The sequence below is a fragment of the Parasteatoda tepidariorum genome, chromosome 4 (genome assembly GCF_982258835.1).
Source record: "Parasteatoda tepidariorum strain Cologne lab strain chromosome 4, Ptep-v5.0, whole genome shotgun sequence".
In the NCBI taxonomy this organism is placed as follows: Eukaryota; Metazoa; Arthropoda; class Arachnida; order Araneae; family Theridiidae; genus Parasteatoda; species Parasteatoda tepidariorum.
The window spans coordinates 89,368,710-89,392,139 of record NC_141758.1 but is presented as its reverse complement, the minus strand read 5'-3'; the positions used below and the strand labels follow the sequence as shown (position 1 = coordinate 89,392,139).

Here is a 23,430-nt window from a genome sequence, read left to right as displayed (position 1 = left end):
TTCAATGTTTTCAGGAAAATCCACTGGTCTTGTCACAACAACTCGTGTGACGCATGCTACACCAGCTGCTATGTATGGTCACTCGGCGAGTAGATATTGGGAGAGTGACGATAAAATTCCTCCAGAGGCAAGGAACTCTTGCAAGGACATAGCTCGCCAACTCGTCGAAAACTCTCCTGGCAGAAACATCAATGTAAGCGGATTTTATCACTTTCTTTAATATATTCACTTTTGTTGGTAGATATAAAATAATAAAATTTAGAAGCGTTTAAATAATAGTTGTTGCTATTACTAATCTCCAGTCTGGTCTGATGGAGTCAGTCTGAGGAAAACCCTGTCTGGACTGATGACCAGGTTTGTGAATCCATTGACAAGCATGAAATCAATAACCAGTAGGGGGGAACAATAGATGTCCAAAGCAGTTAAGAGATCTTTCTGCCCTTAGAATACAGTAGGCACTTAATGTGGCCGCTGGCGAGACATGAGAGGCTGGTGTTGCAAGGAAGTGTTAGAGATAGCCCCGGTTTCCTACCATATATACCTGTGACATCCAGGCTTTCCAATTTTGTAAATCTCTAAGTGAGTCAGCTTTGTAGAAGAAAGGAAGGGATAACTTCCTTAGTAAGCCTTCTTGTTATTTCATTCCTTCAGATGTGAAGTTTAGATGTGTGTGATTTTCCTGTGAAGGGACCCTAATGGATATGAATGTCATGTTGATGTGAGATGAGCTTTAATTTGTTCATAATAGAAATACTTGCTTTGTCTCCAGTGCGGGTCCAGTTGCTCAAGTGTTAAATCGGGCTGTGACTGCTAGTAAGTACCTAAACGTTGGTATAGTCACTTTCATTCAGGACAGCTTCAAGTCCAGAGACGATCGCTAGCATTAAAATAACTCATGCAAATAATTCTAATTATTACTTCTCAGGACAAAGAAATATAAGAAAAAAACATTTTAAAAAAACGATGCTTTCATCTTATTCAAGTATGAAAGAGGGATTAAAACGAATGATTAAGTTGAGGAAATTTTTTTTTTCATATTTAATGCGTTTCTCTGATATTGTAAAAAAACATTTTTTAAAGATTAAATTAACTGTTTAATTCTGTTTCATACACACTGGAACTGCGTTACTAATAACAGGTTGATAAGCATTGATGTGTTATTACTCTTTTAATCTTTTTCCTACTCAATCTGTGGTATCCAAAAAAATTACCGTCGGAGACCATGTAAGCAGATTTTATCTAAAGTTGATATCTCTTATCTGGTTGTAAATTTATTCTTTTCATGTCAGTTCACAAACTTTATAACCCAATAATCGAATCAAATCAATTGATAACAGAGATACCAACTGCTCCGGATTTAGCAAAATATTTTAAAAAACGGTAGAGCTGAAATTTGCAAACTTCCAGGTAATATTACCTATTTTTTAAGATGCCCACCACGACATAACTGTAGCAAAATAGTGAATCAAATAACTCTTTGAATTACTTAGTATAATGAAAAAAAAAAACTATAATTTGAATTTACCAAACTAAGAATCATACATTAAAATTCTTCTACCACTCGAAAATATTTATCCACTGTCCGGAGGAAGTTGACATCTCTGGATTGACCAATGACTCTCGACTTAAATTAGTTTTTGTTCTAAGTAATATTATCTCCAAAATCTGATATTATCTCCAAAATCTGAATTTTCCAGTTAATTTTTACCATATCTAGGAGTCAATCCAGCCGAGGGCATTTGGGGCACGTGACTAACCTGAAAAAAAAAAACATTTTTTAAGACTTTATTTATGATACTTTTAAAAAAATTTCTCTTAATATTTGAATCATTCAGAAAACTTCAAGACATTCTTTGAGTATTAATAGCAATTATTTAGAAATAAGAAAATATTAAAATTTTAATCGAAACCAAAATTTATTTGTAAGTTGTGTTTTATATCGATATACTACATCTTGCTATTTTTGCTTACTTACACAATAAAGAATTCCGAATAAAATTACGATAAAAAGTACTGGTGCTCAGGGTGCCAGTACTTTTTACCGTAACATTTATTTTTACCACAACATGTAAGGGAACAAAAAATCTGATACCGTAAGTTTTACAGTATTAATTACCATAAAATCGCTGTATCACTCTAATTAAAAATATTACTGTAAAAATTACTGTTTAACATTTTATGGTAAAAAAGGATTATACAGTAAAACGGATTTTACGGATAATTCACCCAAAGTGCCGGTACTTTATACCGTAAGTTTTACAGTGTAGAGAATCCCAAAAGAAGCTGTGTTCTGAAGAATTTTTAAAACGTTCCCTGATTTTTAAAACGTTTCCTGATCATGACTATAAATATTTTGTACGCATTTAACGTATATTTTAATAGTTGAAAAAACATATATTTGAAATTTTTATTGAATATTTGGTTCTTTATTTTTTATTATTCTATGTGTTTCACTGCATGGTTATTTTTGATGCATATCAATTTTTTCTTATTCTGCAGGTTATATTGGGAGGGGGTCGACGTCATTTCTTACCTCGAAAAGAAAATGATCCTAAAATTCAAACGGATATGGGTCGGAGAGAAGACGGTCGTAATCTCATCGACGAATGGCTCAAGGATAAGAAGACTCGAGAACTAGACTATGAGTACGTTTACAGAAAAGAAGACTTCGACAAAGTGGACCCAGCAAAAACAGATTATCTCTTGGGTACGCACGTATGGCCATTTTATTTTATTCTATCATCCGACGATGAAAAACCTGTAATGTAAATGTATTATAGACAATAGAAATATTCAGCATATTCATGTAGCATCACGTGCACCGTATTTACTATAGAATCGTTCGAGTGGTATGTTACTCCATTTAGCATATTGATTTAATAGGAGAGTTAAGTTTTAGTCGTATGATAGCAGTAATCATATTTTGTGTAGAAATGATAAAATTCAATTATTTAGAGAATATAGTCCATTGATGATAAATTAGGATGTAGACAAATTATATGACATAGGGATATGAGTCAGTTCTCTGGAATTTGTTTAGTACAAATATTTAGTAAAATTTGAAAATTATAATTGGTTTATATAAGCGGGATATGTCAAAATTTGCATATGTGTAACTAAATTTATAATTTTAGCTACATTTATTAAAAATGAAAGCAATAATATTAAAAAATCTTATTCAAAATTAAACGCATAGATCTGCACTGTAAAAAATTCAAGATCAAATTACAGTAAAAAGTACAGCACGATGGATGCCAGTACTTTTTACCACAAATTGATCCGAAAATTTTATAGTGAATACACTATAAAAATTATAAGTTGCATTATGATTTATAAAGTTTACACCTTATTTCCAGGCTTGTTCAATCACGGGCATATGTCCTACGAAGTGGACAGGGACTCTGGCCCTGATGGAGAACCCTCTTTAGCGGAAATGACCAAGAAAGCCATTGAGATCCTTCGCAAAAATCCAAGAGGGTACTTTTTGATGGTCGAAGGTACTTTGATGGCTATCTTTCAAAATAACATACTTATCAGAAAAATGTTTTTTACTCCCAAGCACTTCCTTTTAATCTCATCTCAAAATATTTAATTTTTATTTTCATCAGAAAATAAAAATTAAATATTTTTCGTATTATTATCACTATTTTATCTTATAAGTAAAAGTCTTCTTTTCAGTAAACATCTTAAAAAATAAACATCAGAAATAAACAGTATTTGTGTTACAAAAAGAAACGGCATTATTTTTAGTGTAAGTTATCGGTAGGTCATTTAATTAACTTAAGGGGCATTCCAATACTATAGATTACATAAATAGTTCATTTTAGCACACACGTATGAGGTTTTAGTTGGCTTTGCTGTAAGATTAATAACATTTATGTAAAGTATGATAATCAAACAAACACTAATTAAAACCATTTAAAAACTTTTCCCTATCATTTTTCAGATGAAAATAAAATTATAATCACTTATCTATTATTAATCAGAAACAAATATTCAATTGCAAAATCCAGAATTTAAAAAAAAATACTAACGTTAAGTCAACTATGATTTAAGTACTGAATTAAGACTCTTTAAATAAAGTTATTTTAGAATTAATTAATGATGTTAATGATTATATTTGCGTAATGCTATGAATGTAAAAAAATTTTTATATTTTAACAGCTGTTTTTTCGAACTCAAATAATCATTGATTTGTAACACATATGTGTTGTGCGCAATTAAGGCCTGGTTTCTTAGGACAGGACGCCGTCAGCTGGAAATCAGCGCTAACCTCTGATTGGTCCATTTGTGAGTTTGATAGTATACGTCATCGAACGCTCATCTTGAACTACAATTGCCGTCCAACTCAACTGCAGTTGGATTACAACGTGACGTTAACCACAGAAGCAATGGCGGACAACATCCAACAGCACATTTAAATCAGCCAAGATTTTGATTTTGACATTAAACATAGCTTCTTCATTAAACATAGCTCTCTTCATTTAGCTCAGCTGTAATGTGTTTTTTCTTGGACAAAGTCATTATTTGTTCTCTGAAACACTGGTCGACAGAAACAAAATCAATACAAATTTAAAATAAATATTTGTTTACGTTATTAACGCATGCGCAATGAGAGATAATGTCTGCGTTGGACCGACTGCTCACGCTGAGCTAACAAAAAAGTATTTTTTTGGCGTCAACTCTACGTCAACTTTCCGCTGACGCCCAGATAAGGCGCTAGTTCTAAGAAACCAGGCCTTGAGCTAACAAACCAGTATTTCGTTGGCGTCAGCGAGACGTTGACGTCCCGCTGACGCCCAGATAAGGCGCTTGTCCTAAGAAACCAGACCTTTAATACTTGTGAAAACGGTAACGATTTTTTTTTGTTTCAATAGTATCTGGCCAAAAATTATTAATGAAGCTAAAATGAATGCTTGTTGGCCACTGAGGTATTTGTGAAAAGTAAAATAATATTGGAGCTATATAACTTGAGTATCAATTGAGTAACTAACTACGAATTGTTGACTCAATAGTATAAGTTTTTGATACATTTTGCAATGTCTACAATTGTTTAATATGCCTTTTTTTGGTTTGATAGTAGTTTATTATTAGATGAGGTAGCTAAAATATGTTATACAAGTTTGAAAAGTGCTTCTCGAGTCTCAAATAATCATCCAATTACGAATTGTTGACTTAGAAAAATGAAAGTTTAGCCACATCTTGCAATATTCATAACTATTTTATTGATTTGATAGTAATTGATTAAAACAATAGATGGTGGTTTTAAAATAGTTTTTTCAAGTTACTGAGTTCTTTTTTTGTTCAAAGTAAAATAGATGCATCACCCGGGTATCAATTAATTATCCAATTACGAATTGTTGACTTCTTAATTAAGAATTTATCTTCAACTTTCATTTTCTAAAGCTATTTTGTAGATTTGCTAGTAATTGAATAAAATGATAGATAATGGGTTTAATATTGATGTTTAAAGTTTACTACGTTTTTTTTTTTAAATGTAAAATCGATGCGCCACACGAGTATCAATTAATCACCCAATTACGAATAGTTGACTTAGTAATTAAAAATTTATTTACACCTCGAATTATCCATAACTAATTTATTGATTTGATAACAATTAATTAAAACTTATACGGAGAAAAACAAATCTGGCAAAGTTTCCGTACAGTATAGTAATGATATTTCAGGTAAAGAAATCCATAATTCTGCACAAAAAAATATTTAGTATTAACATTTGGTAACATTTCCTTTCATATGGTAACGGTTTATCGCCAATTCTGGTTCGTAAAATTATAGTAATTATAGTATAGAAATTAAATCTGGTAAATGACTTGCATTCCATGCTCCAAGGTTTATGATAAGATTACTATTTTTACCAAATTTTATCACGTATTATAGAACTACATTTTCTTGTTAAATTTTTCAAAATCAATACTAAAGCGTTTCGTTTAAAATTACCGAGGTTTTTAATGTTCCCATAGTTAAATTTTATAATATTCTGGTAGTTTTGACCATACCTTTTTTTCTCAAGTACATCTCTTTTTTTCTATTGAATGACATTAAATTTTTGTAAAAAGAAACTGTTAATCGGTGGATGTAAGAAGGTGAATGGGTTTGTTACACTAAAATATATAATGGAAGAAAACTTATTTTTGTTGTTGATTTTGGATTATATTTTATTATTTAGTTTTTATGTATTATTTGTGAAAAAGGAAAAATCACAAAACAATTAATTGCGAATTATTAATTAAGTGGTTTAAATTTTGGCTAAAATGTGCAACAACTGTAGGATTACGTTGAATTAGGCTATAACTATAGTTAACACAACTAAAATAGTTGCTTTATTTGATTTTTATGGAAATTCTAAAATGAATTTCTTTTTTGATTTATATGCAAAATATTAAACGACTTATATTATTAAATGAAGGCCTTATTAATGCAAAAATTTTGGTCACGCTGAATATCTTTTGGCAATTGTAATCTTTTGACAATTATTTAAAATTTGCGTTATTTAAAATAATGTAAAAATTTGTTTGTATTTCAATTAAATATTTTTTCATCTTATCATTAAATGAAGTAATGAAATAATTGTTAGAAATAATTATTAGAGATAGTTATTAGAGATAATTATTAGAGTAGAGATTATTTTTTGACCAAAATTCAATGCATGCAAAATTTTTCCGATTGACTTAAAAAGTTCTCGAAATGTGTAGAAATTTGCAAAAAAAATTAGGGGTTGATACTTTCGACCTTTGTTCTAACCAAACTATTGGGGCCATATTTTCAAAATTACGGCTACCTACAATATCTTAAAAGTCGAACATCCGTATCCGTAAAAAAGACATGTTATTCAGAATAAATGCGTTTTATTATTGATTTCGTAACTTAAAAAATATCGTCTTCACTAATTAATAAGTATATTTAAGGTTAGGTCCAGGGCTGTGGTATTCCAGTGGTTAAAACACCGGACTTCGGTCCGAAAGGGCCGGTGTTCGATCTTCCAAAAGCGTTAGGACCCACCGAGTGCATGCGATATACGTGCTCGTAAAATCTATGGAATCGAAAGTTCTATGATCGGTTTCTGAGCAGTATTGTGGTTTCATGGATCCGAAGAAACTTCCTTATTCTTCAGATCTATGTCCAAGCTGTGGTAGTGGCCTTACAAATAAATGGTTCTGATATCTATCCAGGAGGTTTTGATCTAAGTTGCACTTTTACCCTAGCGGTGCTTTCCTGCCAACGAAAGGCGCACCTTCCTGACTTCACAATGCCAATGGCTGGCGATCTTGGCTTGTTCAAGTGTCACTAGAAACAACAATAACAAGGTTAAGTTATTGAACAATTGAAATTGATTCATAGTACGTGAAAATCCGTTATCACAAAAATTAGTCAGGATGTTCGGTTTTTTATTTAACGCTCTATACAAAAAGAACTGATCATCATTGGATCAAAAGTTATTGATGGTGTAACCTTTTTTCTGTTTCGCTCAATTTATCTTTATACATTTTATGTAATAAACAGAAAAAAGAGACCATTAAAATAATATTTACATGCCATTAAATCCGTATAGAGATGGATACTAAATGAATGATGAGGTATTGTTATGAATTATTAAACTCATAATAAAATACAACATTTCGAGAGTGTCTTTTAAAAATAACTTTCCTGGGAAATGATGTTCTTTTTTACAGGCGGAAGAATTGATCATTCTCATCATTTCAACAACGCCCATCGTGCCCTGGTGGATACTCTAGCACTAGAGGACGCTGTCATGGTTGCTCTAGAAATGACAAAACCAGAAGACACTTTAATGGTGGTCACCTCTGACCACTCCCACGTATTTTCTTTCGGTGGATATCCGAAGAGGGGTAACCCTGTATTAGGTACTGAGCTGTTTATTTATTTATTCTCAAAAATAAACACTTCTAAAAGGCCATTAACAATGGTCTAAAAATTTATATTTTTAGACCATTAGCGGCTTTAAAATTAGACACTGTAGATTTTCTTTATCCTACACTAAGGTATGAAAAAATTTAGCTTCAAACTTGCTTAAAAAGTTGTAAAAATTGTGTAGAAATTAATATCTTCTAGGACTAAAATTGTATATTTTCTTTACCCAAAACTTTAACTTAAAAAAAATAGTTTTAAAAAATAGCGATTATTAATGCTGATAAGATCTTTAAACGATCCGATTAGCATTGATAATCGTCGCATTTCTATATAATTTGTCAGTGTGACCTTGGCTATATCGAACAAGAAAGAAGTGCCTTAAAATTTAGAATAAAGTAACACGATATGTGTATCTAGCATCAAGAATTCGATAAATCATAGAATGCAGTACTTAGACTGGCAAAATTTCAATTTTGATAATGCCAAGATTCCATCAACCTTTGCCAGATCAGTTCATCTTGATGCCCTGGAATCTTGTTTTATTCAAACGAATGCCGATTTCCCTGTTAATGACATGAGTTAATCACCAACTTTCCATAGCACGTGGAAATGCAACATGCCCTAATTTGCCTCTTTCGGCTGCTGCGGTTTAGTCTTTTAATGAATTATGATTATTTTTTTAAAGAAAATTCAGAATGTAAAAATTATGCCTTATATTTTAAATGAAAAATAAAATATTTAAAACTAAAAAAATAAAATCATTGAAACAAATTAATTTGTTGTTGTTGTTGACGTATGCCTGTTTAGGCAGAGGGGGTGCGTTTGTTCTTGTTTTCCAGTGGCACCATCTATGAACAAGAATTCGACTTCTGCCACACCGTATGTCACACCCGTTTATAGGGTGGACCCATTCATAGATCCATTCATTCATCCACAGATCGTAATTTTGACCTGAATCTGAGAACGATCGATCTCCAATCCAGTACCCCCAGAGGCATTGATTTGTTATGGGAACAAGGAGGACTTTTGCGACTTGACAGATTAAACGTGCATCAGTCACTTTACTACAGGAGGAGTCTTCGGCCGGCGGGGTTCGAGCCCATGAACTCTCGGACATGGGCCCAGCGCCCTACTGACCAGGCTATTCCGGCCCACGCACAAGTTAATTTATTCTGTGAATGTAAAGTATAACAGTGAAGAAATGTAGTAAATAAAGATAAATAAGTATGATAAATAAATAATGTAAAATATAACTGATAGTCACTGTAATGAATACGAGTTTATTATACAAAACAATTCAGAAATCTTATGATGATTCTTTAGTTGTAAGTTGTAACAGTAACAATTACCTAACTTATTTTTCTGCTTTTAATTCACTTTTGCTTTAGGTTTCTCTATATTTAATCTTAAAATATTTTTATCACTTATACTGTAATTTTGTAACAACATGTTAGAGTTTAGTTGATCTATACAATCTATAGTTTATTCTTTAAATATAAAAAGTGGAAAACAGAGGGGAAAAAAGTTGTTTTTTTATTTTTGAAAATAAAAATTACAATAAATTATGGTTGTGGCTCTTTACAGGTCTTGATAATAGAGATTCGGACGTAGACGGCATGCCTTACACTACGCTATTATACGCCAATGGACCAGGATATAACCATAATTTTCCCACAGGAAGAGAAAATTTAACGGGAATGAATACAGGTTTGTATTATGCTTAAAAATGTTTATTCATTATACACTTATACACTGAAGAGTAAAAACATTATGATTCACTGATGCATTACGCTAACTTTGGCGCTCAAAACAGCTGAAACTCGCCTTGACAAGGATGCTACAAGTAGATAACTGGAGACAAGTTGTACCAAATGTTTAAGCAGTAAATCGCGCAAATTCGAGATATTCCGACATGGCGGTGTTAGATCTCTGTGCTTTTGTCAGATTAAGATCTAGCGTGTTATGTGATCAAGACATTAATTGAAATTCATCATTTTACTCTCTGGAGCATTCCTCAATTCCTTGTGAATTGATGCGTTTACCTGCTAGATGCTAAGGGATAGGGCTAAATAACTCTATAAATAAAAGGAATAACTGTAAAAGACTGCATTTTGAATGTTCCATTAATAAAATGAGGAGCAAAAATATGACAGTTTTACATATCTAATACTGGTCTTTGACTACTGTTCTTGAAAACATATCTTTGTCTTTTGCAATTGTCTTATTATATTTTACATTGTAGCGAACATTGATTTTTTTGTTATTTTTGATCCTAAAACAAACCGAAAACAAACATTAAATTAAAATGCATATACTTAATATTTCGTATACATTGAAAATTTTGATTAAGAATAAAAATCCAGATTTTCAAGTTCAAAATATATATTTATATATATATATATATATATATATATATATATATATATATATATATATATATATATATATATATTAATATACATAATATATATATATATATATATATATATATATATATATATATATATATATATATATATATATATATATATATATATATATATATATATACTAGAGGGCTCCACCCCTGCTCGCTACCGCTCGGTCAGTTTGTATTTTGTATTTTTTGACAGCATTATTAAAAATTATTACTTTTTCACACACATGAGTTCTCAATTTTGATTGGCTGTTTTGTGCGTTACTAACCAGAAGTCTTCTGTGACTGGCTTTGTGTTATCATTCCATTCTTTTCTTATATATAAAGATATATAATACATTAATATAAATATATTAGGTTTGTAATCTTCGTTCTTAATGAATGTTTTTAACACTTTTTTTTGCAAAATTGACAGACATTTGCAAAATTGAAGTAAGGACAGCATTACGGTAGGGTGAAAAAAAAGCCACAACGAGGTCAAAATTGCGTTTTAATTCTATTAAAGATGATGATTTTGATGACTTTACTCCCTCCTCCATTATGATTTTTTTAAGATTTTGGAAATATTTTAATTTTTCTTCTTATTTTAATAAAAATTCATGCATTTTTTACTTGGTATTGTTTCACAAAGATTAGAAATGTATATATATATATTATGGGCTTTTTTTTCTTGCCGTATTAGATTTTTGGTTAAATTTTTTATTTCACTAACAAACGCTTGATTTTAGAGTATGATCCGGCTGCACATTAGACTTTAATATCAGTCACAGATAGAAGCATTAATAAATTAGGTTAGAGTTTGATTTTTCAGAATGATTGAGAAATCTTTTTTCTTCAAAATGTAAAGTTATATAATTATGCAGTTTCTAATTTTAGATGGATAGTTCAATACTGTATATTGGCCTGTTTTAAGATATTTTTTTAAAAAAATTTACTTTTGTTATTGTTTAAACCAGTGATTCTCACCCTATTTTTGGGGGGCGGCACACTTTTAACGATTTCGAAATTTGACGGCACACAATGAAAAAAATTAGTTTAAAAGTTGTTTACTTACATGTAATACACTGTGTTATATAGTTTGTGATAATAATCTTGAATGTGACATAAAATAATATGTAGGTACGACAAAAGCACGTTTATTAAGGGATTAATTATTTCTTTCGATTAATTTTTTATTAGTTAGTAACAGTTATTTATTTGCTAGTTATTAACTGTTAGCCTGTTTTCTATAGTTATTAACTATTATTCTATAGTTATTAACTTTTTTTAAAACTAGTTTTTTTTGTTAATTATTATTTTTCAGTTAGTTATCCTTAGCTAATTTGTTTTTATAACTATTAATTGCATAGCTTAGTTTAATGATTAGCTTTTATTTAAGTTTGAAATTTAATATTTAGCTTGCTTTCTTTTGTTAATTAATAATTTTAATAATCATTAAATTTCCCACTTATTTCAACATTTTTTAAAATTGTCAAAGACAATTTAAACACTTCCTTCTTATTTTAACTTATTTCAAGATTGTCAGAGACAAGACAATCGCCGACAAAGATGTTCACGCGGTTAAAGCGTGGATAAATTATAAAATGTATAGATATATGTACACTTTTCTTTAATTTAAACTTTACTCGTAATAAAAAACAATGCATTATAATTTTTATAGTATCATTTCTAATATTTTGAGGCACATTTTAAGAATTTGGCAGCACACTAAAGTGCCACGGCACAGTGGTTGAGAATCACTGGTTTAAACTAATGAAAACCAATTCGGCTGATACTGGAAAGTTCTCTTCAGATAAATCGCACAAAAATAAAGTTATTTATCAAAAATCTAAAGACAAATGTGTGGATGGTATTTTCAATAAAGAAGAAAACGTAAAGAAATGCTCGGAAATACATTAAGAAAAGTTTCGGTTGGAAAGTCACCGCTAACTTATTGTCATTTATTTTATCATTTGATTGATACAGGTAAATTGAATGAGGCTATATTTTCAAACCCTTGTTTTTCTTTTACATAAAAGTAAATAAGAAAGTAAAAGTATCACTTTAACTTCTTTATCATTTGTAAGATTTATCATTTGATCCTGGTAAATATTATGGCAACATTTTTTAGAATAGTATAGATTTTTAAAAGAAGGGATAATAATCCAGAAGTTCTTCTGAAGAAAATAATACAGTGCCCTCTGCCGTAGAAATCACCATAGACTACCTATCAAAACATGAGGATAGGAGAATTGCATTGGTATAATTTTGCCAGAAAAAAAAATCTATGGAAATTCTAAACTAATGTGCGCTATATTTATTACTCGAATTCGTCTTTTTACTTTACATGTTTCGAAAGATTCTACGGTGTAGAATATATTTCTGACATCAGTTTATCAGTGAATTTATATAAATATGATATATACATTTGTATGATAAAAATTTATTTGATATAAATATGTATATAAATAAGAAATTTTGTGAAGATTATTAGAAGCATATTTAGAATATTCCCCCTCCATTATCATCCGTTTGATGGATTAGTTCGGTCGGAAAGAAAGATACTTCTTAAGGGTGGTAATAACAAAACACCATTTACATATATTCACGTTTATGCATTGTATTATTATTATGCTTTCAGAGGAAAAGAATTATGTGCAACAAAGTGCTGTCCCGAGAAGATGGGACACCCACGGAGGTGAAGATGTCCCAGTATATGCTCATGGACCAATGGCGCACTTATTTAGAGGCGTTCTGGAGCAAACATACATTCCCCATGCTATGGCCTACGCAGCATGCATCGGACCCCAAAGAGACGATTGCGAAAGGCGGAGACACGCTTTCCAGCGTCAAGTTATAGAATGCCCTTCTCCAAGGACGAACGCGGGTTCGTCGCTACCACCACTTTCTTCGTACCTCTTTCTGTGGTTGCTTACAGCTCTGTTTATCAACAAAATCACGTGACAACCAACATGTGTGATATAGGAATGAAAACAATCATAGCCTTCATAGCTGTTTTGTAGATCAAAATTAGTGCAAAACTGACGAAGCTGAACAAATGGTACTAATTTATGTATGTAAAGCGGCAGACGAATTGTTGAAGCGATTTTTAAAGCAAGAGTAATTGATATATTAATGTATTTTTTATGAGGAACTGTATAAAAATAAACTCCATATCCATAATTAACATTTCAATCGAATTTAGGATAAACCCTCACATGTACATATTTATAAGAAAGTCTCATCAAAGTTAATGCGTCTTTTACAACAGCAACTGAACTGCTTAAAACAAAATGGAGGATTTAAATGATGTTGGATTTTATAGAGTTTAAAAAAATTTCGGTTTGTTTTAAAAGGAAGTACCAATTTGAAAAAATTTAAGAAAAATTATTATAGCTTGTTTTTCGCCTTTTAAAAGAAATGACTTTTGAAGGTTTTGTGATTGGATTATTCGATTTCAAAAAATCAAATACTTTGTTTAAATTTTTAGAAGAAAGAAAATTAGAAAGAATAAGTCGAGTTGCTAGTGCGGAAAATTTCGGATCAAGTTAAAAGAACTTTCTTTTTTGAAAAAAAAAGAAGTTAAAAAATTTCATTTGGATAGCTTTGTATTCCAGTTAGTATTTTGGTAATAAATCTCAATATTAATATTTATTTTGCAAGAACGTCTAGAAACTGAAAGTATCTTAAAGCAAACAAAAACTAAATTATTTTTTAAAAATTTCAAACTGGTGCTGTCCCACAATTCCTTGTCTTAAAATGTTTACAATGGAACCAATGACATGTGTCTGACTAAAACGGATCTGTTGGAAATGACCTCTAACAATTAAAACTCGAGTGTTCATAAAGTTTACCAACTGAAAGTAGTTGAGTAAACTGAAGGTGTTCCAATATTTACGTTTTAGAAATACAATCATTATGGTAGTTCTGAAAACAGTTTCATTATTATTATAATTATTATATCATATTTAGCTTGTGACGTTATGGTAAGAATTTTTATTTTATTTATTATATGATATTGTGATAGAAAGGCTTTGATTTAGACAACGGTATCTAAAAGCTGGACTTTTAGAAATAATGCATTTAACTTATTATCACAGAATATCAAATATTTCAGCTTCCGAGTCATTTTAATAAGAAACTTAACGCACTAATTTAAGTATGACAATATGATAACTTTTTTTTATGCAAAAATAAAAGTTATACAATTTTTACTATATCCGAATTTATTACTTTGTGACTTTTGTTTAAAATAAATACAAAACAAAAAGTACATAAGCAAAATTTCGCATCGCTTTCGTTATAAAAATAATTTAAGTCGCAATTTTTATTATTAAATTAATAAGTAATAGTCATTTTGAGTTATCAAAATAACTAGCATGTTTGCAGATGCGAAATACAAATTAAAAACGTAAAAAGCACAAATAACCAAAATTTGAAAACACGCAGCTGTTTCGATGTTATTGACAAAACAAGTTCTGCGCCCAAACAAAGAGTTGTTTTGGAAGTTGTAGTGAGACAATTAAATGAGTTTAATTTTTCTTATATGTTCCTCTCTAACAATTATATTAAATGTTTAACTCTTTTTCATTAAAAAAATTTTTTGGAAGAAATACTTCTCAGCTATTGAAAACAGATATAGTGGCATGGTTAGTTATTTTTAGCCAAAATTAATGAAAGCCGCTTGATTTGCACCAAAACCAACTAAATTTAAACCATTTTTTTTCTTCACCTTTTTCCTTCACTTGAAAATTTAAGTATTTTCCATAAGATAAATTATCTCAAAACAATCGACAACCAAGCATATTCATTCTTCTTTAAAATATTTAACGAAATTCAAAAAACTGGATTCGCTTTCTTTTCATGTCTCTCTGATAAAACTTATAAATTTAGTTTTAACTAGTTTTGAAACCAAATGTTTCGTTTTTCTGTACAGTGTTCAAAATTTACAATGTAAAAAAATCTTTTAAATTTACTGAAAAAAAAACTCTCAGCTGGTATGCCTGCGTAAAATCGTTAATTTTACAGGAAAATACTGTTATTTAAAACCAGGCACCTGTTTTTAAGCAGATAAGTACTGTTATTTTAACAAACAAACTCGGTTATTTAAATAAAAGAAACTGTTATTTTAACAAAACGAAACTCTACAAAGTAACTATGTCAGCATAGTTTGTGCAACCAGAGTCGCATGACCATTTATCGCTGGTATTCGAATCCGGATCAAGACCTCATAAGAAACCGAGTGCTCTGTCTTCTGAGCCACGGTAGCCTTGGCGTTTGGTTTTTAAGCTAGATCTTAAATTGTCGTTATCTTAAGCCTTACTTAATAAAATCATATTGAAGTGTAAAAACGTTTCAAACTACATTTGCTCACCCTATATAAAAATGTCTGTCAATTTAACTTACCGAAAGATCATATCCAAAGGCAGATAAAAATCAGATAGAATATCCCATTCGACAATGAAGTCGAATCTCAATTTTATTTAGATGATGTTCCAAACAATAAAATAATTTCTGAAAAGTAAGAGCAAAGAAAATAATCGTATAATTATTTGGAAAGTTGTAAATTTATGCTATGGTAAGCAAAACTGCACAGCAAAAATTGCATCCGTTTATGCAGGAACATTATGGAAAACAGAGAAAAAAAATTTTTTATGAAAAGCAGCTTCAAGCCGTCAAAAATACGGAGAAAGTTTGTAAGAAAACGGGAATTTTTGCAGTGCGCGGGTAACGTTTAAAAACAGAACAAATACGTATTTATCTTCAAACTGTTTTTATTCTAAAAAACATTTGTGTAGAATTTACATTTTTTTTACTGTGTATGTTCTCACATGTTTTGTTTAGATGTTAAATTATAATTTTTATTTAATTTCATCAAAAGTGTACGTTTGTTTAACCTTGAAAAAGACTGGATACCAAAGTAATCTTAACGTACAGAGTAATCCAAAATTATCCTTCCACCTTTTATAGGCAGTAACATATAATATAAATAAGATAGTTAAGTTCCGTTGTTTGTTTAAATAACAAGATAAGTTTTTCAAAAAAATTTTTGCCCACATTTAGTTTACGGACATGAACCTGAGGGATTTTTTTTGTTACTGTTTGGTGAAGAAAAAATTACAGTTTCAATGTAAGATTTTTTTAAAACATATTAATATATCTTAAATAAATAATCAGAAGAAATTGAAACGGTAAAATATTACTTATTAAAACCTTATTCGTTTCAAGCATATACGAAAATATTATGGTCTACAGCAACGTTTCCCAAATTTATGACTTTTGTGTACCCTTTCTAAATTTTTAGTAACGCTGTGTACTACTAATAAAAAAATGAATGCATTTTTAACTATAAAGAAATTGCACAAAAGTTAAAAATCACAACTGGCTGTTGATACCACTAATTATTAACTGTAAACTCTGCGAAAAATAGCCAATAGAAAAATACGTAATCGTAAAATTTCATGGCTAGCTTTATTCTTAAATAAAAAAATTTGGAATTTTCGTTTGTTGCAAAATATTTCGTTTGTTGCGATCTAAACTGTTCCCGTACCCCTGGGGGTACGCGTACCACACTTTGGGAAACACTGGTTTACAGGTTTAAAGAGCTTCTTTCCACCCCTGTCAACTCATTTTGATGCCCTGGAATCTTTTTTTATTCTTATGAATGCTGATTCCTTTTCTAATGAAATTAGTTCCTCATCAGGGCAGAATCATAAATGCATTTTACCCTAATTACCCTTCTCGGTCACAGTGGTTTTTCTTGCTCTATTTTTCATTTTCCTTTCTCCGCTATTGTGGCTTTTCAAATTTTGTTTCTCCCCTTTACTTCTCTATTTTTCGTTGACAAATTCACGTTATTATTTTTCAAATCACTTCTGAAAAATGGGCATTAATTGTTATTTCCACTTTGTATACTTTTAAAGCGAATAGAATTGTTTTAATTAAGTAATAATGGTATATATTGTAAGCAAAGTGCAAAATCATTGCTACTAAGACCTGTACAAACACCAAGAGTTGGAGTAATGTATCTTATTCATTTCATGTGTTATTGTGCACTGAATTCACAAAGATATTGCTTTCCATTCTGTATTTCCATTATAAAAATGTTCACGTTAAATATTTGTATCATCTAATTTCCGTTAAATTAATAAACTAGACTGTTAGATGCTTTTAAGAGTTTACAGAAAGTATTTTCGTAAATCAGCGCATGCGTATGAACTAAAATCGTTTCTCTGTGATAACTCATGGTGTAGATATATAGAATATATAGTATGTTCAATTCTATCTTCGCATTTGTTGTTATATCACATATCACAATAAATCAATCCTGTTCATTTCCTGAAGTTGAAAAAAAAATACTTTTATTGTATTATTGAATTTCATCCATTTCAAAAATAACTTTTTTTTGTATATTTTAGTATGTGCTGTTCACAAATGCAAAGAAAAGTCGATTTTTTTTCAGGAATCTTTTTGTTAAAGAAAAAGTTTTGGAAATTGAAATTTCATTTGTAGTTGTATATGTTGCTTAAAATATGAAATACTTATAAAATATTTCAGTATATGAGGTGTGTTCAAAAGGCTTCAGTACATTGTTTTAGTACTTAAACAAATGGAGCTAGAGTTCCGTGAATTTCTACGCTTGTGTATGATATTTAAATGCAATTGCTTAAAACATTTTGTTGTAACAGAAGCTGTCTGTCGAAAATAAGAAACTGTATTTAATTGCAATGAGGTTCTACTTTTAACAAAATAGATTTTAAAAAAAGAACTCAAAAATCACTCACATTTTTAGCTAGATGCGCCCGAAATCTCGCAAGGCAATGTCAGGAACGTACAATAACCTAGAAACAAAAAATATATTGCCCGAAATAAATTGTTTTCTAATTATCAGACTATCTAATTCTACAAACAAATCTTAATAGTTCATAGGTTTGACTTAAAATATGCTATTTAATAATAACTACTGATTAAATTACAGAATCACACTCAAAAATGTACTTTCTCTAGATAAACATCAATTCAGCAACTCTGTTTATCAATTCTGTAGCTATTTTTAACAAACTTGATATTGAAGATTAGATTGATTTGGCTTCTTGACAAATAAAATGCCGCTATGTGAATATTTTGTCCCAATAGCTTAGACCAAAAAGTAGTCGAAATTTTCAATTCTAAATTTAATGTTAATTTCTTTCAGTACATATTTCGCCTTTTAAAACGGATTTTCATTTCTTAAGAACTATTTGACCAATTTTGTTCTATGATTGGTTATCCCATTGAATCATTTTGTTAAAAATTGAATGCACGGCGATACTTACCTTAGACAGACGGCTTCTGTTAAGAACAAAAATCTCGTGTGAATTTTGGATCTCTAACTTCATTTATTAAAAACACAAAAATAAAGTTCACATCTCGTATGAGTATCAAAGTGCTTCCATTAGTTATCGGAAGGTAATGTTGAAACTCGATTGAATGTGCTTTGGAATATTTGTTTTTACGTGAAATCACTCTATAAATATGTTTATGATATAATCATTGTTGAAGCTTTTCAAATGAAATTTAGCGCAAAAATATAAGCATTTTAAGATTTAAGGTTCTGAAAAATTAGAGCCAAATCTTTTCTGATTAGCTTATCTTGTCAGGAATTTCAACTCATTTTGCTTTCATAATGGGCAATATTTTGCAATAAAACTCTATTGTTAAAATTGCGAACAAGTGTGTTTCGCTATCAGGTTATTGTATGTTTCAATATCATCTACGAAGTTTATTTTTAGTTTTGCTTTGTTAATAATAATATTTATGAGTGTCTTCACAATTTCATAAATTTACAAATTAATAATATTGTTGTGGTTTAAATGTTGTACATATTTATAATAAAAAGGAAAATAAGAAATATTCTGTGTATGTGATATTCTTGCTAGAAATGGTTGTGATCTTGCGATCATCAACTCTGTTGAACGAAATCCTTCGGAAATCCACTCTCTCCACAAAAGTAATTTACTTTAAACTTGGAGCCTCTCCCTAGTTCATAGCTGCTACGCTGCAAAGGGTCCGGGCCTTTCTCTGTTATGCAGAGGCGCCAGGATTCGACCTTGGCAAGATTCAGAAGTTGTTACTTGAAATGCATGAAATATCAGAATAGGGAAAAGATTTTTTTTTCTCCTTGCTCCTGTTCCCTTCCTAGTCCTGCTCACCTTCTTAATTGTTTAGCAACCTCCTGGAGGCAGCTGTTGGTTGAGCAGAAGATTTTCTATATTCTCAAGCGACAAGGTGTTTGGACCTGGTGTAGTGTTTCCTACACCACGGGAATGAGTAACAACAACTGTGCCTGTTATTGTTTTAACTAAATAAGAATTGCTCATTTAACTAAATAAAAATTGAGAGTGGATTTCCAAAATAAAACACTATTTTTCAATTTCTTGAGATATTAAATTAAATGTTAAAAATTCACATTAATATTATTTATACGTATTTGGTGAAATAATTTTTTTAAAAACAATTTTCAGTTTGGCCGTTAACCTCGCACTACAGCTAAAATAAGGAGTTATTGGCGACTGTCTGCAATTCACCTTTAATGATGATAGGAAGACGGTGTTGTTGTTGTTGTCTTAAGCCATTAAGGCACTGGGGGTGCGATTGTTTTTGCTTCCAGTGGACCAAGAATTTGACTTCTATGACCAAGACCTATGAACTATGACCAAGAATTTGACTTCTGTTACACCCATACGTTTTACCCGTTTACAGAGTGGTCCCATTCATCAATTCATTCATTCACGGATCTTAATCTTGACATGAATCAGCGTACGATCAATCTCCAAACCAATCCCCCAGAGGTAAAATACGTTATGGGAACATAGCGGACTTTGTGACCCGACCGATTTAACGTGCATCAGTCACCATTTACTGGCTGGATTCGAACTCCCGGTTTCACGAACGTGAGTCCAGTGCCCTGCCAATCGGGCTATTCAGGCCCATAGAAAGACAGTAATTTGTAAGATTAAAATTGGTTCATAATAGTCAAGAAATAAAAAATCACAATAGGAAGCGTATGTTTTAAAAACAATGCATTGAAAATTGTAAAAAAAAAGAAAAGAAATAAAAATTAAATCAAAATCATGCTTATATGTTTAATGATTCAAAACACTTAAGAATACTAAAAAACTTGATCTATGGCCACCATTTTTTTTAAACTAGTTATCCTTCATCATAAAGGAGTGAATAAAAGTAAGCTTTTTGAGTTTAGTTCGAATTTTTAAAATGCTTTTTAGGAACTGAAATTATTAATTAAGACTGAATTAGATTTAAAGAAATTAAAACATTTTTTTTTTTACATTAAACATTTTCCCCTCTTATCTCCACTCATCAACCCTCATGATTGTTTCTCATTTATCATTGCTTCTTTCTTTCTTTATTTTACTCTTTTTTTTAAAAAAATCGATATTTTTTAACAAAACAAAATACACTTCGCTGATTAAATATATTATTATTATTATTTTATGTTACATCAATTTGTTATCTAATGAAATGAATAATTACTCGAAAATTTATTGCACTTGAAAAAAACATTAACTTCACAGAATATGTGACATAATAATAAAGAATGAATACGATGTTAACGAGACTCATAACATTTTAATTAAGAAATGTTTTTTATCTTCCTGGAATTAAGTTTTTTTTATACTTTTTAAGCCTTCTATATAAATTTTTATCTGTCAATATTTTCTCTCTCTTATTTTTATTTATTTATTTATTTTTAGTTATAATTTTTTTTTGACTTTTGACAAGAGCTCAAGCTTATGAAATAAAGATCTCTAGAAAATTGAATAAGTATTTCTACAATACTGAATAATAAGTCATTATTAGAAGATAAAGCAGTGAGAATTAAATCGTGAAAAAAAACACTTGCGGCCGTCTGAGCGAGTCAAGCTTAAATTTTATGGTTGCATCTCTGTGGGCTGCAGAGTGGCCCTCACAGCAGGGCTAAAGAGAAGAGAGAAGGGCTAGTTCATTCCGCTCTTAGAGCTGAAGCTACGATTTCTCTCCTCATGACGTCACTGCATACACAGATCTTGGAGATCGCTAGCAAAGATATTATGATAACTTTGCATCTTTCTCTCTGTAAAAATAAGTCAGACTTTTTCAGGTTATTAGATTTCAAACTTTACATAATTAACACATTCTTTCCGTTCATAAACATAGTTCATAGTTTCGTTTGCAATTCGTTGAATCCATTCTTTACATAGTTGTTCATTTACTAAGGAACACGTGCAAAATTATATTTTTTTTCCTTTTGTGTTTCTATCAGAATTTTTGCAAGTTGCAATCGGCATTTCATTAATAGTTTTAATTTCTGTAAATTCACTGCAATAAACTGAGGAAAATAATTTTATAAAACAACAAATGTCTTGAAATATGTCACAAAAAGGAATGCTCCAATATAGAGCTTAGTTAGAGCTAGTTAGACCGAACGCTCCGTTCTTGAAGTAAAAGTGCAAGCTTCGCGCCACAGTGACGTCACTGAAGAAAATCGGAGGTTTGGCTTCCATGGCTCAGATTCACGCCGTGCCCACCGGGAAGCGATAAATGAGTAACACTTCTGACTCAAGTTCATGGGTGCCCACCGGGAAGCGATAAATGAGCAACACTTCTGACTAAGGTTCAAGGGGGGCCCACAGGGAAACGATAAATGAGCAACCCTTCTGACTAAGGTTCATGGGGGGCACACCGGGAAACGATAAATGAGCAACCCATCTGACTCAGGTTCAAGGGGGGCCCACAGGGAAACGATAAATGAGCAACCCTTCTGACTAAGGTTCATGGGGGCCCACCGGGAAACGATAAATGAGCAACCCGTCTGACTAAGGTTCAAGGGGGACCCACGGGGAAACGATAAATGAGCAACCCTTCTGACTAAGGTTCAAGGGGGGCCCACAGGGAAACGATAAATGAGCAACCCTTCTGACTAAGGTTCATGGGGGGCACACCGGGAAACGATAAATGAGCAACCCATCTGACTCAGATTCAAGGGGGGCCCACAGGGAAACGATAAATGAGCAACCCTTCTGACTAAGGTTCATGGGGGGCACACCGGGAAACGATAAATGAGCAACCCATCTGACTCAGATTCAAGGGGGGCCCACAGGGAAACGATAAATGAGCAACCCTTCTGACTAAGGTTCATGGGGGGCCCACCGGGAAACGATAAATGAGCAACCCTTCTGACTCAGGTTCAAGGGGGACCCACGGGGAAACGATAAATGAGCAACCCTTCTGACTAAGGTTCAAGGGGGGCCCCACAGGGAAACGATAAATGAGCAACCCTTCTGACTCAGGTTCAAGGGGGGCCCACAGGGAAACGGTAAATGAGCAACCCTTCTGACTCAGGTTCCGGAGTGCACACCGGGAAACGATAAATGAGCAACCCTTCTGACTCAAGTTCACGGGTGCCCACAGGGAAACGATAAATGAGCAACCCTTCTGACTCAGGTTCAAGGGGGGCCCACAGGGAAACGGTAAATGAGCAACCCTTCTGACTCAGGTTCCGGGGTGCACACCGGGAAACGATAAATGAGCAACCCTTCTGACTCAAGTTCACGGGTGCCCACAGGGAAACGATAAATGAGCAACCCTTCTGACATCTTCCGTGGCGAAGAACGTAATACTACTAGAGAACGAAGAACGTAGAGAACGGAGAACGAACGTACGAAGAACGTAATAGTACTACTAGACATTAGAGGAAAAGAATTATCAAATTTTGAACGATTGAAAGCCTATTGTATTTCTTGTACAATTTTCTACACCTAATTGCAATTTCAAATTTCTAAGTTTCGCTGGGGATTTTCGCAGTAAAGTGAAATGTATTGTAAAATTGTGCTCAGGAGAAGGGAAAAGAATAAAAATACTGTATTACAATAACCTTTTAGAAGAAATTTTAATATCAGAACAAGTTCTAAAATAAAAAATACTTTTTCAGCACGTCAAACAAAACGTTCTCTAGCTGCCTTTCTGTTGGCTGACAACGTATATTTTTTATTGATAGTTAAGTTAATAGTTAAGTAATTCTCGAACTATTAATCGAATGTTATTTTATTCAACTCATAATCTACATACATTTTCCTACAAATCTTCATAATTTCTCAGTCCTAAAT

The 23,430-nt window shown here is 31.4% G+C and overlaps 1 protein-coding gene across 1 annotated transcript in view; it reads left to right on the top strand.

Annotated features, from left to right (window-relative positions):
* The window catches only part of LOC107438694 (alkaline phosphatase), a 187,259-nt gene extending 173,473 nt beyond the window's left edge, over positions 1-13,786 (top strand). Inside the window, exons 4-9 of the mRNA XM_021144908.4 lie at positions 15-193; positions 2,500-2,707; positions 3,357-3,497; positions 7,692-7,883; positions 9,475-9,597; positions 12,927-13,786. Coding sequence (XP_021000567.1) covers positions 15-193; positions 2,500-2,707; positions 3,357-3,497; positions 7,692-7,883; positions 9,475-9,597; positions 12,927-13,249 — 1,166 coding nt within the window. The 3' untranslated portion in view covers positions 13,250-13,786. The remainder of the gene's footprint in view (positions 1-14; positions 194-2,499; positions 2,708-3,356; positions 3,498-7,691; positions 7,884-9,474; positions 9,598-12,926) is intronic.
* The last annotated feature ends 9,644 nt before the right edge of the window (positions 13,787-23,430 follow it).